General features: G+C 35.4%; 1 protein-coding gene across 1 annotated transcript in view; it reads left to right on the top strand.

The window, feature by feature from the left end:
- The window catches only part of PCCB (propionyl-CoA carboxylase subunit beta), a 48,255-nt gene that overhangs the window by 9,983 nt on the left and 21,636 nt on the right, over positions 1 to 16,636 (top strand). Inside the window, exon 6 of the mRNA XM_033131989.1 lies at positions 9,920 to 10,030. Coding sequence (XP_032987880.1) covers positions 9,920 to 10,030 — 111 coding nt within the window. The remainder of the gene's footprint in view (positions 1 to 9,919; positions 10,031 to 16,636) is intronic.

Genomic DNA, 16,636 nt, shown 5'->3' on the forward strand with positions numbered 1-16,636 from the left:
GTCACCGGGAATGGCTTGAAGGGTGGATGAAAAGCTAGAGAGAGTAGGTGGGGAGGGTTTTCTTTTTTTCTCATAGAGGGCCACTCATAAGGGAAAACAATAAAAGATCATTCATCAAGGAAAGTTGCTTAAACGTTTTTCTTTTTTTTCAAAAGTAGGGTAAGGGAATATAAAAGGTTAAAATGAACTGATTTGCTAGAATTAGGAATTTTTAAAAAATGCATTGCTTTTTATTTTGTGGTTAAAACACAAAAGATAATTAATACAAAGTTCAAGTTTATTACAAAAAAGAAATCACCCCATATCTTACCATTCAGAAACATTGGTGAACATTTTTTCAGATAGCTTTCTGTTTACTTACAGACTAAAATTAAAGAGAAATGAAAAACACGAAAGTAAATTAAATGTATTTTTTGAAGTAGGAAGTATGTTGTGAGAGATACAGTAATGGAGATTGGGGTAAAGGAGAGAGATACTGCCAGATGGAAACTCGAGAAAAGGGACAGATCAGCATTTCCAGGGAGGGGAGGAAAGAGGGAGAAGGAAGGAAAGAGACAGGCAGACATTGTTTATAATCAGGGCAGCTGTTGTTGCCATCCTCTGGCCTGCAGGTTTATGAGGGTTTTTATCCTTTGCTACTGCCCTTGATGAGCAGTCAGAAAAATGTGTGTTTACTTTGTTAGATGCTCTGCTAGTTGTAGGAGCACTCGTGTTAGTTGAGAAGCCACTTTGTAGATCTTAAACCTACTTTTTACTCTTTAAACTTGAGCTCCAGGGATAAGCCACTGGGGAGAATTAGTTTTTTGGGTGACTTTGGCTAGAACAGTTTAAGCCTGAAAGGTCTATGTTGGCCCCTAGCCTGGAAGTCATGCCTGTGGTAGAAACGAAGGAAAGAAAGAGTGGCCCTAAGAGAAGTGGCACTAAGCCATCATATTTTAGAGCTTCTCAAGAGTTTAGAACATCTAGTCTAACACATCTTTATGAGTATAGGTTGGGCAGTTGGGTTTTGTTTTCAAGCGATAGGCTTTAAGCTCTGCATTACTTAATTAATTGGTTGCTAATTTTGCTTGTCATGTCTACACCTCCACCCACTTCCTCCTGCCTATATTGTTATTTTTTATTTTTTAACTATTTTGATGTAATTTCAAACTTCATAGAAAAGTATAAAAATAGTACAAGGAACTCGCATATGTTTGTACCCAGATTTACCAATTGTTACCCAGATTCACCTGTTTTTTACATTTTACCCATTTGCTTTATCATTCTCTCTCCATATGTACATATTTGCATATTTTTTGAGAGTAAATTGGGGTAAATTTAATAGTAAATTGGAGATTATGCCTCCTTTATCTCTCATATCCTTCACTGTGTGTTTCCTAAGAGCAAGGATATTCTCTCACATAATCAGGGTACAATAATAAAAATAAGAAAACTTAACATTGATTCATCAATATTATTCTTATTCATGGCCTTTATTCTGATTTCATCAAATGATCCTAATAAAGCCCTCTATAGTTGTTCTCCCTGCCCCCCAGCGCTAGGATCTGATCCAGGGGTAAGTACTGCCTTTAGTTGTCCTGTCTTTTTAATCTCTTTTAATCTGGAGCAGTTACTCAGTTTTTTGTTGTTGTTTTCTTTTTGTTCTCCATGGCCTTGACATTTTTAAAAGCAGTTTTATTGAGGTATAATTTACAAACCACAAAGTCTATCATTGTAAGCATACAATTCAGTGATTTTTAATACATTTATAGTTGTGCGACCATCACCACAATCCAGTTGCAGAACCTTTCCCTCCAAAAAGATCCCTCCTGCCTTTTTGCAGTCAATTCCTGCCCAGCCCTAGCCAATCACTGATCAGCTTTCTGTCTCTAGTTTTTGCAGCTGACTCTTCACTTAGCATAATATTTGTTGAGGTTCAGTCATATTGTACTGTGTATTAGTGATTCATTCTTTTTTTTGCTAAATAATATAATATATGGATATAATAATCATCAGGGAAATGTAAATAAAAATCATAATGAGATACCACTTCACACCTGTCAGAATGGCTATTAAAAAAATCAGCAAATATTGACAAGGATGTGGAGAAAAGGGAACCCTTATGCACTGTTGGTGTGATTGTAAATTGGTGCAGCCACTATGGAAAAACAGTATGGAGATTCCTTAAAAAATTAAAAAGAGAACTACCATATGACCCAGCAGTTCCACTTCTGGGTGTTAATCTGAAGAAAACAAACACTAATTCAAAAAAATATATGTACCCCAATGTTCATTGTAGCATTATTTACAGTAGTCGAGGTAAGGAAGCGCTCTAGGTGTTGTTCATCAATAGATGAATGGATATAGAAGATATGGTGTATATATACATATATATGCAATGGAATATTGCTCAGCAATAAAGAATGAAATGTTGCCATTTGTGACAACATGGATGGACCTAGAGATTATTATACTAAATGAAATAAGTGAGAGAAAGACAAATACTGTATGATTTCACTTATATGTAGAATCTAAAAAAACAAAACAAATGAACAAACAAAAGAAAACAGACTCATAGAAACAGAACAAACTGATGGTTGCCTGAGGGGGTTGGGGGATGGGAGGGCGGTTGAAAAAGGTGAAGAGGAATAAAAAATATTTGATGGCTTTCACTAGTAGAAAAAAAGGAGCTCCAAGGAGCAGTACAAAATAAAAACTTTTATAGGCAAAAGGGAGCAGGAACAAACGTTATACTACGCAAAAAAATGAATTGATTATGGCAGAGTTATGTTAGGGAATGGCAGGGATCTATCCGGCAGATTATCTAACTAGTACTGGTCAGGTAGGAAAAAGAAGTAAAATAAAGAATGTGTTACAAGTCACTGGACAAGCGTACAAGACGATAAACTCGAGTTGATAGTATAAACAATAAAGCCAGGATCAAATAGTATAAACTATAAATTAAAAGGGGTTTGGGGATGGCTAGATGGCAAGGTAGAAAAATGTGTTATCAGCACTAGGGAGGAGACAGACTAGCTCTCTAGGGACAGTTGCATTATAACCATATCTGCACATCAATATTGTTCAAGAATATGTAATTACAAATTTATACAATGCAATAATGATACTCTTGAAACAAAAAAAGTGCTGCTATGAATATTTGTTTACAACTTTTTGTGTGGACATGTTTTCATAACCCTTGGGTAGATACCTAAGAGTAGGTATCTTATAAGAGTTGGGTCTTAACAAGTTTTAAGAAATTGCCAAGTTTTTTTCCAAAATGATTGTACCATTTTACATTATCGCAAGCAACGTATTGAGGTTCTCTACAACCTTGCTAACACTTAGTATTGTCAATCTTTTTCATCATAGTCATTTTAGTGGTATCTCACTGTGGTTTTAATTTGCATTTCTCTGCTTCCTTCTCATGTTGAACATGTTTTCTTGTACATGTTAATCATTTGTGTATCTTCTTTGCTAAAATGTCTAATTCAGATCTTTTGCTCATTTTGTAATTGGATTTTAGTTGTAAGAGTTTTTTTGTTTTTGTTTTTTTAAGATTTTATTGGGGAAGGGGAACAGGACTTTATTGGGGAACAGTGTGTACTTCCAGGACTTTTTTTTTTTTCCAAGTCAAGTTGTTGTCCTTTCAATGTTAGTTGTGGAGGGCGCAGCTCAGCTCCAAGTCCAGTTGCCATTGCTAGTTTCAGGGGGTGCAGCCCATCATCCCTTGTGGGAGTCGAACCGGCAACCTTGTGGTTGAGAGGACGTGCTCCAACCAACTGAGCCATCCGGGAGCTCAGCGACAGCTCAGCTCAAGGTGCTGTGTTCAATCTTAGTTGCAGGGGGCGGAGCCCACCATCCCTTGCAGGACTCGAGTTATTGAACTGGCAACCTTGTGATTGAGAGAGCCCACTGGCCCATGTGGGTATCGAACCGGCAGCCTTCGGAGTTATGAGCATGGAACTCTAACCGCCTGAGCCACCGGGCCAGCCCTGTAAGAGTTTTTTTATATTTCTGGATACAAGTCCTTGATTATAGATACGTGATTTGCAAGTATTTTCTCCCAGTCTGTGGCTTGTCTTTTTATTTCTTAACGGTGGCATTTGAAGTGCAAAAGTTTAAAATTTTTAAGTCTATTTTATCAATTTTTTTCTTTTGTGGATCAGACTTTTATTGTCATATATGAGAACTCTGCCCAATACAAAGTCATGAAAATTTTGTCCAATGTGTTTTTTTTTTCCCACAGAGTTTTATGTTTGGCTCAGCTTAGATTTGGTCTGTGATCCATTTTGAGTTAATTTTTTGCATATGTGTGAGGTCAGAGTCTAAATTCATCCTTGTCCTACTGCATTTATTGACATGACCACTCTTTCCCCCTTGATTGGTTGGGGCACTTTGGGGCGCAATTGACCATAAAAGTACAGGTTTATTTCTGGACTCAATTCTAGTGATCTATATACTTCTCTTTGCACCACAACCACACTGTCATGGTTACTATAGCTTTCTAGTAGTTTTGAAATTGGGTAAAGTTCTCCAACTTCATTCTTTTTAAAAATTGGCTAATCTGGGTCCTTTACATTTTCATGTAAATTTTTGCATCAACTGTCAACTGACAGAAATGCCTGCTGAGATTTGATAGGCACTGTATTGAGTCTGTAGATCATTTTGGCAAGAATTTATATTTTAGCATACTGAGTTCCACGCCTTGTAAGTGGAATATTTCTCCATAAATTTAGGTCGTCTTTATCTCAGCAATATTTTGTAATTTTTAGCATACATGTCTCATATTTATTTTGTTATTTATATCTATTTTATTTTTGATACTATTATGAATGGAATTGTTTTTGCTAACTTCCTTTTTGGGTTGTTCTTTGCAAGTGTATAAAAACACAGTTGATTTTTATATATGGGTCTTATACCTACTGTAGCCTTGCCAAACTTTTTATTAGCTCTAATTTTTTTCATGTGTGGATTCCTTAGTTTTTTCTATGTACTTGATCATGTCTCTGCAAATAGATAGTTTTACTTGTTCCTTTCTCATCTGGGTACCTTTTGTTTCTTTTCTTTTTTTCTTGCTTAATTGCTTTGGCTAAAACATGCAATATAATGTTGAATAGAAGTGGTGAGAATGGATGTCCTTGTCTTGTTCCTGAAATTAGGGAAAGCATTCATTCTTTTTCCATTAAGTATGATGCTGAGTTTTTTTTTTAAGATGCCCTTTATTAAGTTGAGGAAGTTCCCTTCTACTTTTTGTTTGTTGAGTGTTTTTTTAATCATGAAGGGGTGTTTAATTTTGTCAAAGGCCTTTCTAAGATAGTAATGTTTTTTTGTCTTTTTGTCCTTTATTCTATTGTTATGGTATATTACATTAATTGATTTTTCAACATTAAACCAACTTTGTATTCCTGTGATAAATCCAACTTGGTCATGGTGTGTTATCCTTTTTATAAGTTGCCGGGTTTTGTTTGCTAGTATTTTGTTGAGTATTATTGAGTCTGTATTAATAAGAGATATTTGTCTACAGTTACCTTGTGATGTATTTTTTTTTGTTTTGCTGATGTGAATTTTTTCCCCCAGCTTTATTGAGTCTTGTTTTTTTTCTGGTTTTGGTGTCCTAATTATAGCTCCATGGAATGACTTGGAAGTGTTTCCTCTTCAATTTTTTGGGAAGAACTTACATAGGATTGACATTAATTCTTTAAATGTTCAGTAAAATTCATCAGTGAAGCAGTCTGGGCCTTGGCTTTTCTTTTTAAGTAGTTTTTTGTTTACCGATTCAGTCTTTCTTTGTTATAGGTTTATCAGGTTTTCTATTTCTTCTGGATGTATTTGACAGTTTTTCTTTCAAGACTATAAATTCCCATTGCCTTTTGGCCTTTGTAGTTTCTGATGAGAAATAAATTGCTAATTTTATTGAGGTTCTCTTGTATGTGACGAGTTGCTTCTGTTTTGCTGCTTTCAAATTTTTCTGCTTGTGTTTGGGTTTTAGCAGTTTGACAATAATGTGCTTCATTGTGGATCTCTGAATTCATCCTGTGTGGAGTTCATTAAGATTCTTGGATGTGTATATTCACATCTTTAATCAAATCTGGGAAGTTTTCAGCCATTATTTTTTCAAATATTTTATCTATCTCTTTCTCTTTCTTCTTCTAAGTTTCCTATAATGTATATGTTAGTGCATTTGAAGCTTTCCTTCAGGTCCATCAGGCTCTGTTTATTTTTCTTCCTTTTTTATTTTTATTTTTTGTAGCTTTCCTGAGACTAGATGGTTTCAATTATCTTCAGGTTCTTTGAATCTTTCTTCTGCTTGCTGAAATCTGTTCTTGAACCCCTCTTGTGAGCTTTTCATTTTACTTGTTGTACTTTTCAACTCTAGAATTGAAAAGTTCTTTTTATAATTTCTATCTCTTTATTGGCATTCTCATCTTGTTCAGACAGTTTTTTCCTGGTTTTCTTTATTCCCCTCCTTCCCCATGATTTCCTTTAGTTCATTTAATATATATGACAGTTCATATAATATCTTTGACTAAGAATTCCAGTGTCTGGGTTTCCTCAGGTATGGTTTCTGTGAAATTCTTTTTTACCCTGTTATTGAACCATATTAGCCGGTTTCTTTGTGTGTTGTGTTTGGTAATTATTTTTGTTGAGTACTGGGAATTTTGAGTATTATGTTAGGTAATGTTGGAAATCTAATTGTCCCATTCCTCAAAGATTGCTGATTTTTGTTTGTTGGGGGCTGGGATCTGGCCATTTGTGACTTTTCCAAGCTATTTTTTGCAAAATGTGTTCCATGTTGAGTGTGGTCACTGAAGTTTTAGTTCCATTGTCAATGCAGTCAACCAGTGACCTGACAGATTTCCTTAAGTGTCTGGCTCCCAGAAGATATGAACTGTCTCCTTAAATCTCCTTTTAGCTGCGAAGCTGCTTGAGCCTGTCAGGGTTGAAACAATGGCCTGCCTCTGTGCAGGTCCCGCAGTGATCAAAATCTATGATCAGTAATCAAAACCCATAACCCTAAAATTTGGGTTATTGCCTATGCTGACACCCGCTAACATTAGAAACACGGGCTGCCAATCCCCATGGCTGCCTGACTCAGGGTTATAGGGTGAGGGATGATAGTTATGCTAAATGCGGAAATTGACTAAAGTTTACTTGCTGTTAGTCCCTGGGTGCTACAAGTGTTCCATTAATCTCCAGAGTTCCAAAATAGTTGCTTCAGACAGTTCCTGCTAGCTCAATAGTTGTTTTGGTGGAGAGATGGAGTCTTAGAGCTTCCTGTTACATTATCTTTGTGACGTCATTCAACTCTTTCATGTTAAGCACAATAGACTAATTTCTTTGACTTTTTAAAAATTCTATTTTTGAATTTTTAAAGTAGTTTTTCTAGGGTTACAGTGTATATTTTAATATGTCAGAATCTACTTCAAATTAATACTGACTTAATTCTGATAAAATATTGGAACTTAGGACCACTATAACTCCATTTTATCCAGCTTTCTTTGTGCTGTTATTGTTAATATACCTTATGTGTTAATATAGCTTATAAACCCAACAAAAATGTGTTAGAATTAATTGCTTTATACAAACTTATCTGAAATATTCAAGTATTTAGAAAAGAGAACTATGTTTACACAGTATTGTATATTTATTCACATATTTACCAATTTTAGTGCTCTTACCTGCTTCTTACGGATTTGAATTACTGTCTGGTGATATTTTTTTTCACCCTGATGGACATCTTTAGCTGTTGTGGGCAATAGTAGCAGACTTAGTTAAGAATGTCATAGACTCCCACTATTTGTATTTCAAATTTAGCAGTTTTCCATTGATAAACACTTTTAAATTTGTTACTCTTTGGTCCTATTCCAGAGCCCTGAAATGTTTGTATTTGACAATTTTGCCCAGTTTTATAGTGGATTTTTAGGGAGAAAGTATTTTGAACTCTTTACTCGGCCATAGATGGAAGTCCACCCAGCCATCTTGATATTTTTTACAGAATATGGGCAACTTTTTTTCAGCTTTATTTTTATTGTAGTAAAATGCATATAAAATTTACCAAGTTAACCATTTTTAAATGTGTGGTTCAGTGGTTTAAATACATTCATAATGTTGTGCAACCATCATCACTGTTGATGTCCATAACTTTTCATCTTATAAACTGAAACACTATACCTACTAAACCATTACTCCTCATTATATCCTCCCCCAACCCCTGTCAATCACCATTCTACTTTCTGTCTCTATGACAAAGTACCTCATACACAGTATTTCTTTTTGTGACTGGCTTATTAAACTTTGCATATGTCTTCAAGGTTCATCCATGTTGTAGCATGTGATAGGATTCCTTGCTTTTTAAGGCTGAATAATGTTCTATAATGTTCTGTTGTATGTGCATACTATATTTTGTTTATCCATTCTTCCATTGTTTGGATTATTTCCACATTTTAGCTATTGTAATATTGCTGTGAACACGGGTATACAAACATCTCTTTGAAATCTGACTACATTCTTTCAGTATATTTCCAGAAGTAGAATTTCTGGATCATATGATAATTCTATTTTAAAAAATTTGAGAAACCCCCATACTGTTTTCTACAGTGGCTATGCCATTTTACATTCCCACTAATGGTGCACAAAGATTCCAATTTCTGCACATCCTCACCTACTTGTTTTCTGTTGTTTTTTTTATAGTAGCCATCCTAATGCACATAATGTGGTGTGTCACTCCAGTTTTAATATGCATTTCCCTAATGATGAGTGATGTTGGGTTGGTAGGGGAGGGCCTTGCAACAATGGAGGGAAATATAACAATGGCCACCTACCTCCCTAACTGCACCTCTGAGATCAGAATCAGAAATCAAAGATCAGAACACAGGTCCCTGATATTTGGAGGACAGGGTCCCATTTGCCTATTCTGGCTCCTGAAAGCTCTGGGTAAACTGCTCCACGGACACATGCTCCGGTCCATGCCTTATGGTTGGGAGTGGGGAATGGGTAGCTGCTATTATGCTAGGAGCTGAAATTGACCGAAGTTAACTACAATTTACTCTCCTAATTTCCCCTGCAAGTTGCAATCCTTCAATAGACTCAACAGAGTTCCAAAAAGTTATATAATCAGATAGATTCTGCCAGTGCAGTTGTTTTCTAGGTGGGGAGACAGATTCCTGGTGCTTCCGACTGCACCATCTTCCTGGAATCCTCTCTCTATAGGTGCCTTTTTTGTACTGTTCTGAGCTATGTCCTATAATTCACAGAAATTGGGCTCAGAGCCAAGGCAGGGCTGAAAGTGGACATTCTTCTTTTAAGCTGATGGGGGTCGCGGGAAGGAAGAAGTTGGCTTGGGCAAAGAGTCATTGGGCCCTTCCTTATCTTGCCTTTCCCAGCAGACAGACTGAGGCTTGTTTCTTCACAACACCTTGGTCTTCATGGAGCCTTTCTGGCTCCTGCTACTGACCTCTTCCCCATATGCCCTGTCTAGGAGTGAGCAGACGTTGAAGTCTCAGAGAAAACCAGCATCTGTCTCTTAGCCTTGTCATGTAACCGCTGTGAAGGAGCAGCAAATAGAGTCATGGCTCTAGCATAAGTGTTGGCCCTGTATATTTTGCCTAAGATTTTCATTCTTTCAGACAGCTTTGTGCAGACGGGTGCTAGGCCTGAAGTGTATTTGGAGTTGGGGTGAGAGTAATGGGGTTCTCCATGAGCTCATGTGCTGGTGGAAGTTTTGGGAGACTACTGCCAAGGAAGGGAGAGGAGAGAGGGTATTTGCCCCAGAAAGTATTATGCCAACCATCCCACCAGGTTGGCAATTTCTCTTGCCTCCAGGTTAGAATTTCTGTTAGTAAAAGCCAAATGTAATTTTATTGTTGGCTTTATCTTTCTACAGATAATGCCTTGAACACCTGTGTAACCAGATACCTTTACCTTTCTCTTTTGGCAGAGGAATGTCATGGCATCCGGAGTCATCCCTCAGATTTCTCTGATCATGGGCCCGTGTGCTGGTGGGGCTGTCTACTCCCCAGCCCTAACAGACTTCACGTTCATGGTAAAGGTAAGAAAGAAAGACTGTTTCTTTTGCCCTTTGAGAGTTGTGTAGTACCTCACCTACAATAAAAATAATTCCTGACCCAGATCTGGGCTGTTATCTGCCTTCTCATTGACTTTCAGCTTAGTGATGATAAGGTCTTAGTGAAGAGAAGGTTTGGCATGAAATCTGTAGCTCGTGGGGGTACAGTGGCAGAATGTGCTTGTGTACTTCATTGGTGGGTGATTTTACTTGTTGATCTGAATTGCAAATGATTCTCAAGTAATCAAAGGATCCTGTCCTCTGCCCAGACAGATTATTGTTTACTGAATCCTATTTAAAAAGTTTCTCATGGAAGACTTCTATAATTTTGTTTTTTGGATAATTGTTTCTTATGTCCCAGGTGTATATCTTTGGCTGTTTGCCATTTTATTACAATTTTGTCTATAATGGTAATGGTAAATCTGATTTCCAACTTCATTTTGAAAGGTGGGTATCTTTATTACATGATTTGAAGGAATGGTATTTTAAAATGATTTTTAGAACAACTGTGGTGTACGCCTGAAACTGATAATGTTGTATGTTAGCTATATTTTTAATAAAAACCTTTAAAAAATGATTTTTAAATGAAACCTACTGGAACTTGTGCATGGGTAATTACCTTTTTTAACCTGATACCTTTAAAAAAAAAATCAGTCTTTTCCTTTTAAAATATTTTTAACAATGATGAACAATAAATGCCAAGACAGAAAAACAGGGGAAAAGGGTAGGGAGTAGATACCGTGTTTCCCCGAAAATAAGACCTAGCCAGACAATCAGCTCTAATGCATCTTTTGGAGCAAAAATTAATGTAAGACCTGGTGTTATATTATACCCAGTATTATATTTATATTATGTTATATTATAGATCCAGTCTTATATTATAGTAAAATAAGATTTGGTCTTATATTAATTTTTACTCCAAAAAACGCATTAGAGTTGATTTGTCTGGCTAGGTCTTATTTTCGGGGAAACACGGTAGTCATCCAATATGAGGAGAACAGTATAAATAGGAAACCCTTTTTTCTCAAGGGTAGTTTGGCAATAGGAATTCAAAGGCTTAGAGAAGTACTTACCCTTTGATCCAACTCTCTGTTAGTGACAGATTGAAAGCAACCTAAATGCTTAACAACAGGAGTGGGTTTTAAAAATTAAGATGACCACATATCTTACTCCCTGAACAAAGCAGAATTCTCTGAACTCTGCCCACTGAATGTACATATACCATACCTCCCTGGTGCTCACCAGTCCTCTTCTCCTTCGTGCCTGGTAGAAATGGAGGTGTTGTATCAATTCCTCTGCTGAGGCCATCCTTTCCATCTCTTTCTACATATGTGCACATGCTGAACATAACTCTTCCACCTTTTCAATAGCCATATCCTCTCAGTTCTCTTTTGTACACTATTTTCAGTCTCTCCCTTGGTATTGCATCCTCCCATCAGAACTTACCCATGTTCAGGTCTTTCCTATCTTCAAAAAAGACAAGGGCCCTTCCCTAGTCTGCATCTCCCTGTGGCTATTGCCCTATTTCTATCTTCCCATCCTCTCCTTAACACATTTCACTTCAGCTCTGTCCCCTCAGTCCACTAAACCTATTTTTTAAGGTCATCAGTGACATCAGTATCAATATACATGCTCTTCACCTCTCATTTTCTTCAATCTCTCAGCAACATTCTTTCCTTTGACTTCATGATGCCACACATGGGCATCTCTGGCTTTTCCTCTCACATCTCTGGCCCTACCGTCTTGGTTTCCATTGCCATTTCACCCTGTTTTACTCTAGATACAGGAGTTCAATCTAAACTGCTTTCTCTTATTTTAAATTTGTTTCCAGCTTTATTGATATATACTTGACATATAACATTGTGTAAGTTTAAGGTGTGCAACATGTTGATTTGATGTAATTGTATATTGCAAAATGATTAGCATATAGATTAGTTAGCTAACTCCTTCATCAACTCACATAGTTACCATTTCTTTTTTGTGGCAAACACATTTAAAATCTACTCTCTTTAACAACTTCAAGTATATAATACAGTATTGTTAACTGTAATCAATCAACATCTGTACATTAGATCTTTGGAACTTACTCATCTCATTACTGGAAATTTGAACCCTTTGACCAATATCTTCCCATTTCTCCCAACCCCCTGTCCCTGATAGCCACCATTTGACTCTGTTTCTATGAGTTCAACTCTTTAAGATTCCACACATAAGAGATCATACATTATTTGTCTTCTTCTGACTTATTTCACTTAGTGAAATGCCCTTCTGGTCCATTTATTTTTCACAAATCGCAGGATTTCTTTTTTTCTCATGGCTGAATAGTATTCCACTGTATGTATATATATATATATATATGTATGTGCCACATTTTCTTTATCCATATGGCTATGGATGTCTGATGGAATAATAATTCTGTGTGTGTGTGTGTGTGTGTGTGTGTGTGTATGTTTATTCATCTATTGAGGGATACTTAGGTTTTTCCATATCTTGGCTATTGTGAATAATAATGCTGCAATGAACATGGGAGTGCAGATAGCTCTTTGAGGTCCTGATTCCATTTCCTTTGGATATATACACAGAAATAGGATTGCGGGATCATATGGTAGTTCTATTTTTAATTTTTTGGGGAACCTTCATACTGTTTTCCATTGTGACTGAATCAGTTTACATTCCTACCAGAAGTGCACAAAGATTCCCTTTTCTTCACATTTTTGCCAACACTTGTTTGAATTGCTATAATCAAAAAGATAAGAAATAACAGTTGTAAGGTGATACCTCATTGTGGTTTTGCTTTGCATTTCCCTGATGATGAGTAATGTTGAGCATCTTTTCATGTATCTGTTAGCCATTTGTATGTTTTCTTTGGAAAAATTGTCTATTCACATCCTCTGCCCATTTTTTAATTGGATCGTTTGTTTGGTTTTTTTTGCTATTGAGTTGTTTGAATTCTTTATATATTTTGGATATTAACCCCTTATCAGATACATGATTTGCAGATATTTTCTCTCATTTGGTAGGTTGCCTTTTCATATTGTTGGTTATTTCTCTTGCTGTGAACAAGATTTTTGGTTTCATGTAGTCCCACTTACTAATTTTTTGCTTTTGTTGCTTGTGCTTTCGGTGTCATATCCCTAAAGTTGTTGCCAAGACCAGTGTCAAGGAGTATTTCCCCTGTGTTTTCTTCTAGGAGTTTTCTGGTTTCCGGTATTTAAGTCTTTAATCCATTTTGAGTTACTTTTTCTGAGTGATGGAAGATAGGGGTCCCATTTCATTCTTCTGCTGTGGTTATCCAGTTTTCCCAGCATGACTTATTGAAGAGACTTACTTTTCCCATTGAGTGTTCCTGGCTCCCTTGTCAAATGTTAGCTGACTGGACTTGTGTGGGTTTATTTCTGGGCTCTTGATTTCTGGGCTATTTCTGTTCCATTGGTCTGTGTGTCTGTTTTTAGGCCAGAACCATACTGCTTTGATTACTATAGATTTGTAGCATAGTTTGAAATCAAAATGTGGTGTCTTAAAAAAAAAAAATGTGGTGTCTCCAGCTTTTTCTTCTTTCTCAGGATTGCTTTGGCTATTGGGGGTCTTTTGTGGTTCCATACAAATTTTATAGATGGTTTTTTTTTTCTATTTCTGTCAAAAATGCCATTGCACTGAATTTATAGATGGCTTTAGGTAGCATGGTCATTTTAACAATATTAATTCTTAACCCATGAACCTGAGATCTCCTCCCATTTATTTGTTTCTTCTTCAGTGTCTTTCATCAGTCTTATAGTATTCAGTGTACAGATTTTTCACCTCTGTGGTTAAATTTATTCCTAAGTATTTTGTGTGTTTGATGCTATTGTGAATGGGTGGATTTTATTTCTTTTCACATATTTTGTTATTAGTGTATATAAATGCAGCTGATTTTTCTTTTTCTTTTTCTTTCTTTCTTTCTTTCTTTTTTTTTTTTGTTTGGTGTGCTTTCTCTTTTAATTCTGTGTTTTCATCCTAAGCCATTGCATCTTCCACTTGGGAACTTTAGTTAATAACTACGTATTGGTCCTAACTCCTCTCTCTTGTTCTCTGCAACTAATCATCAAGCCTTATCATTCTAAGTTTTAAATCATTCTAAGTTTTAAATCTTTCCGTGTGTTTAAATAGAGTGCAATAAAAATGCTAACAGATTCTTTTTTAAAGGACTAGACAAGGTAATTATAAAGTTTTTATGGTGGGAAACACTATGCAAGAATAGATATTCCATGAAAGAGGTGTAATGAAGGGCTAGCCCTGCCAAGTAACAATAATATGTTATAAAGCTCAAAATAACTAAAGCTGTTTAATGGACTTGTAAATAAATAGAAAGATCAGGGGAACAGAACACAATTGAGAAATAGATCTAAGTATACTTTGACATTTCATTTATGATGAAAAGACTAGTGTTCTGTGCAGGGTCACTAGTTATATCTATATATATATCTATATATCTATATAGTGGAATCTTTAAAGTTTTCCAAATATAAAAATGTCACCTGATAATTTTACTTTTTCCTTTCCTATATGGGTGCCTTTTCTTTCTTGTCTAATTGCTCTGGCTAGACTTCCAGTACTATGTTGAATAGAAGTGGTGAAAGTAGGCATGCTTGCCTTCCTTGTACCTGATCTTACCATGTTTCCCTGAAAATAAGACCATCAGCTCTAAGACCTATATCTAAGACTATAAGACCTGGTATTATATTATATTTTTATATATATTATGTGTATTATATTTATTATACTTTATTTATTTTATTATATTATACCAGGTCTTATAGTAAAATAAGACCAGGTCTTATATTATAGTAAAATAAGACCAGGTCTTATATTAATTTTTGCTCCAAAAGACGCATTAGAGCTGGTGGTCTGGCTAGGTCTTATTTTTGGGGAAACACGGTAGAAGAAAAGCTTTTAGTCTTTCACCATTGAGTACGATATTCACTGTGGGTTTTTCATATATAGTCTTTATCATATCGAGGTTGTTTCTAGTTTTCTGAGTATTTTTTTTTATCATGAAAAGGTGTTTGTTGACTTTTGTCAAATGCTTTTTCTTCATCAATTAAGATGATATGCAGTTTTTCCCCCGTTTATTCGTTAATGTGGTATATTACATTGATATTTGTGTGATGCATCATCCTTTCATTTCAGGAAAAAATTGCACTTGGTCTTGTTGTGTAATTCTTTTAAAATATTTTTGAATTAGGTTTGCTAGTATTTTATTGAGTATTTTTGCTTTAGTATTTTTATGGGGTATTAATGTAGCTTTCTAGTAGTGTCTTTGTCTGACTTTGGTATAAAGATAATGCTGGGCCTATACTTACTCATGTAGATCCTAATCTCCATCTTGAAGTCTTAGATTTGATGAAAAAAAAGTTTTTTTCTGTGCTTTTTTTTTTTAAGTGAGAGCTCTTGATCCCCCTGCCCACAAAAATTATTCCTCCTTCCATTTCAGGTTGGCATCAACCTTGACCCATTTTTTCCTCTCACCCATCAGCTCCATTCAGCTCTATCTCTAATACATACTTAGAATAGAATGAGTTAAGGAGTGTTTACTTTTCTTCAGTTTGGGGGGAAGATTGAAAAGGATCGTTATCTAATCCTTAATGAAATGTTTGGTAGAATTCACTGGGGAAGCCATTTGATTTTGGGCTTTTCTTTGGGAGTATTTTATTACTGATTCAATTTCCCTACTCTAAGTATAGATCTATTCACATTTTCTATTTTTTCATGATTCGGTCTTGGTAGGTTGTGTGTTTCTAAGAATTTGTCCATTTCAGCTAGGTTATCCAATTTGTTGGTATATAATTATTTGTAGTACTCTTATAATCCTTTTTATTATTACAGAATTGGTACTAATATTCCTATTTTCATTTCTGATTTTAGTAATTTGAATTTTTTCTTAGTTCATCTAGCTAAAGATTTTGTTGATATTTTTGAAGAACTAACTTTTGGTTTCATTTATTTTTCTCTTTCATTTATATCTGCTCAAATTTTAATTTTTATTTAATATATGTCTTTATCATAGTTTACCTTCAAATACTATAATAGTGTATTTGTATACATTGTCTATATAGTGTATATAGTACATAGTGTAAGAATCTTACAACAGATTTCATTTTTCTCCTAGTACTATATTTTTCCCTATTATTCTTTGGGCTTTTTTGTCATGCATTTTACTTCTTTTGTTTTAAATGCCACAATACGTCATATTTATTTTTGCTTTAAGTAGATTATTTTTTAAAGAGAATAAAAGTGGAAAAAAAAGTTCTTTCACCCCTATATTTATAATTTTCGGTGAACTAAATTTATTCATGTAGATCCTAATTTCCATCTTATATCATTTTCCTTCTGCTTGAAGAACTTCCTTTAACATGGTGCAAGTCTGGTGGCAATGAATTCTCTCAGCTTTGGTTTGCCTGAAAATAATCTGTATTTTGCCTTCAGTGTTGAAAGATATTTTCACTGGGTAGAGGGTTTAGGTTGATAGTTTTTTTCCCTATCAATTCTTAAAGGTGTTGCTCCATTGACTTTTGATTTGCAGAGTTCCTCTATATGTAACAAGTCTTTGTTCTC

Source organism: Rhinolophus ferrumequinum, chromosome 17 (genome assembly GCF_004115265.2).
Source record: "Rhinolophus ferrumequinum isolate MPI-CBG mRhiFer1 chromosome 17, mRhiFer1_v1.p, whole genome shotgun sequence".
Lineage (NCBI taxonomy): Eukaryota > Metazoa > Chordata > Mammalia > Chiroptera > Rhinolophidae > Rhinolophus > Rhinolophus ferrumequinum.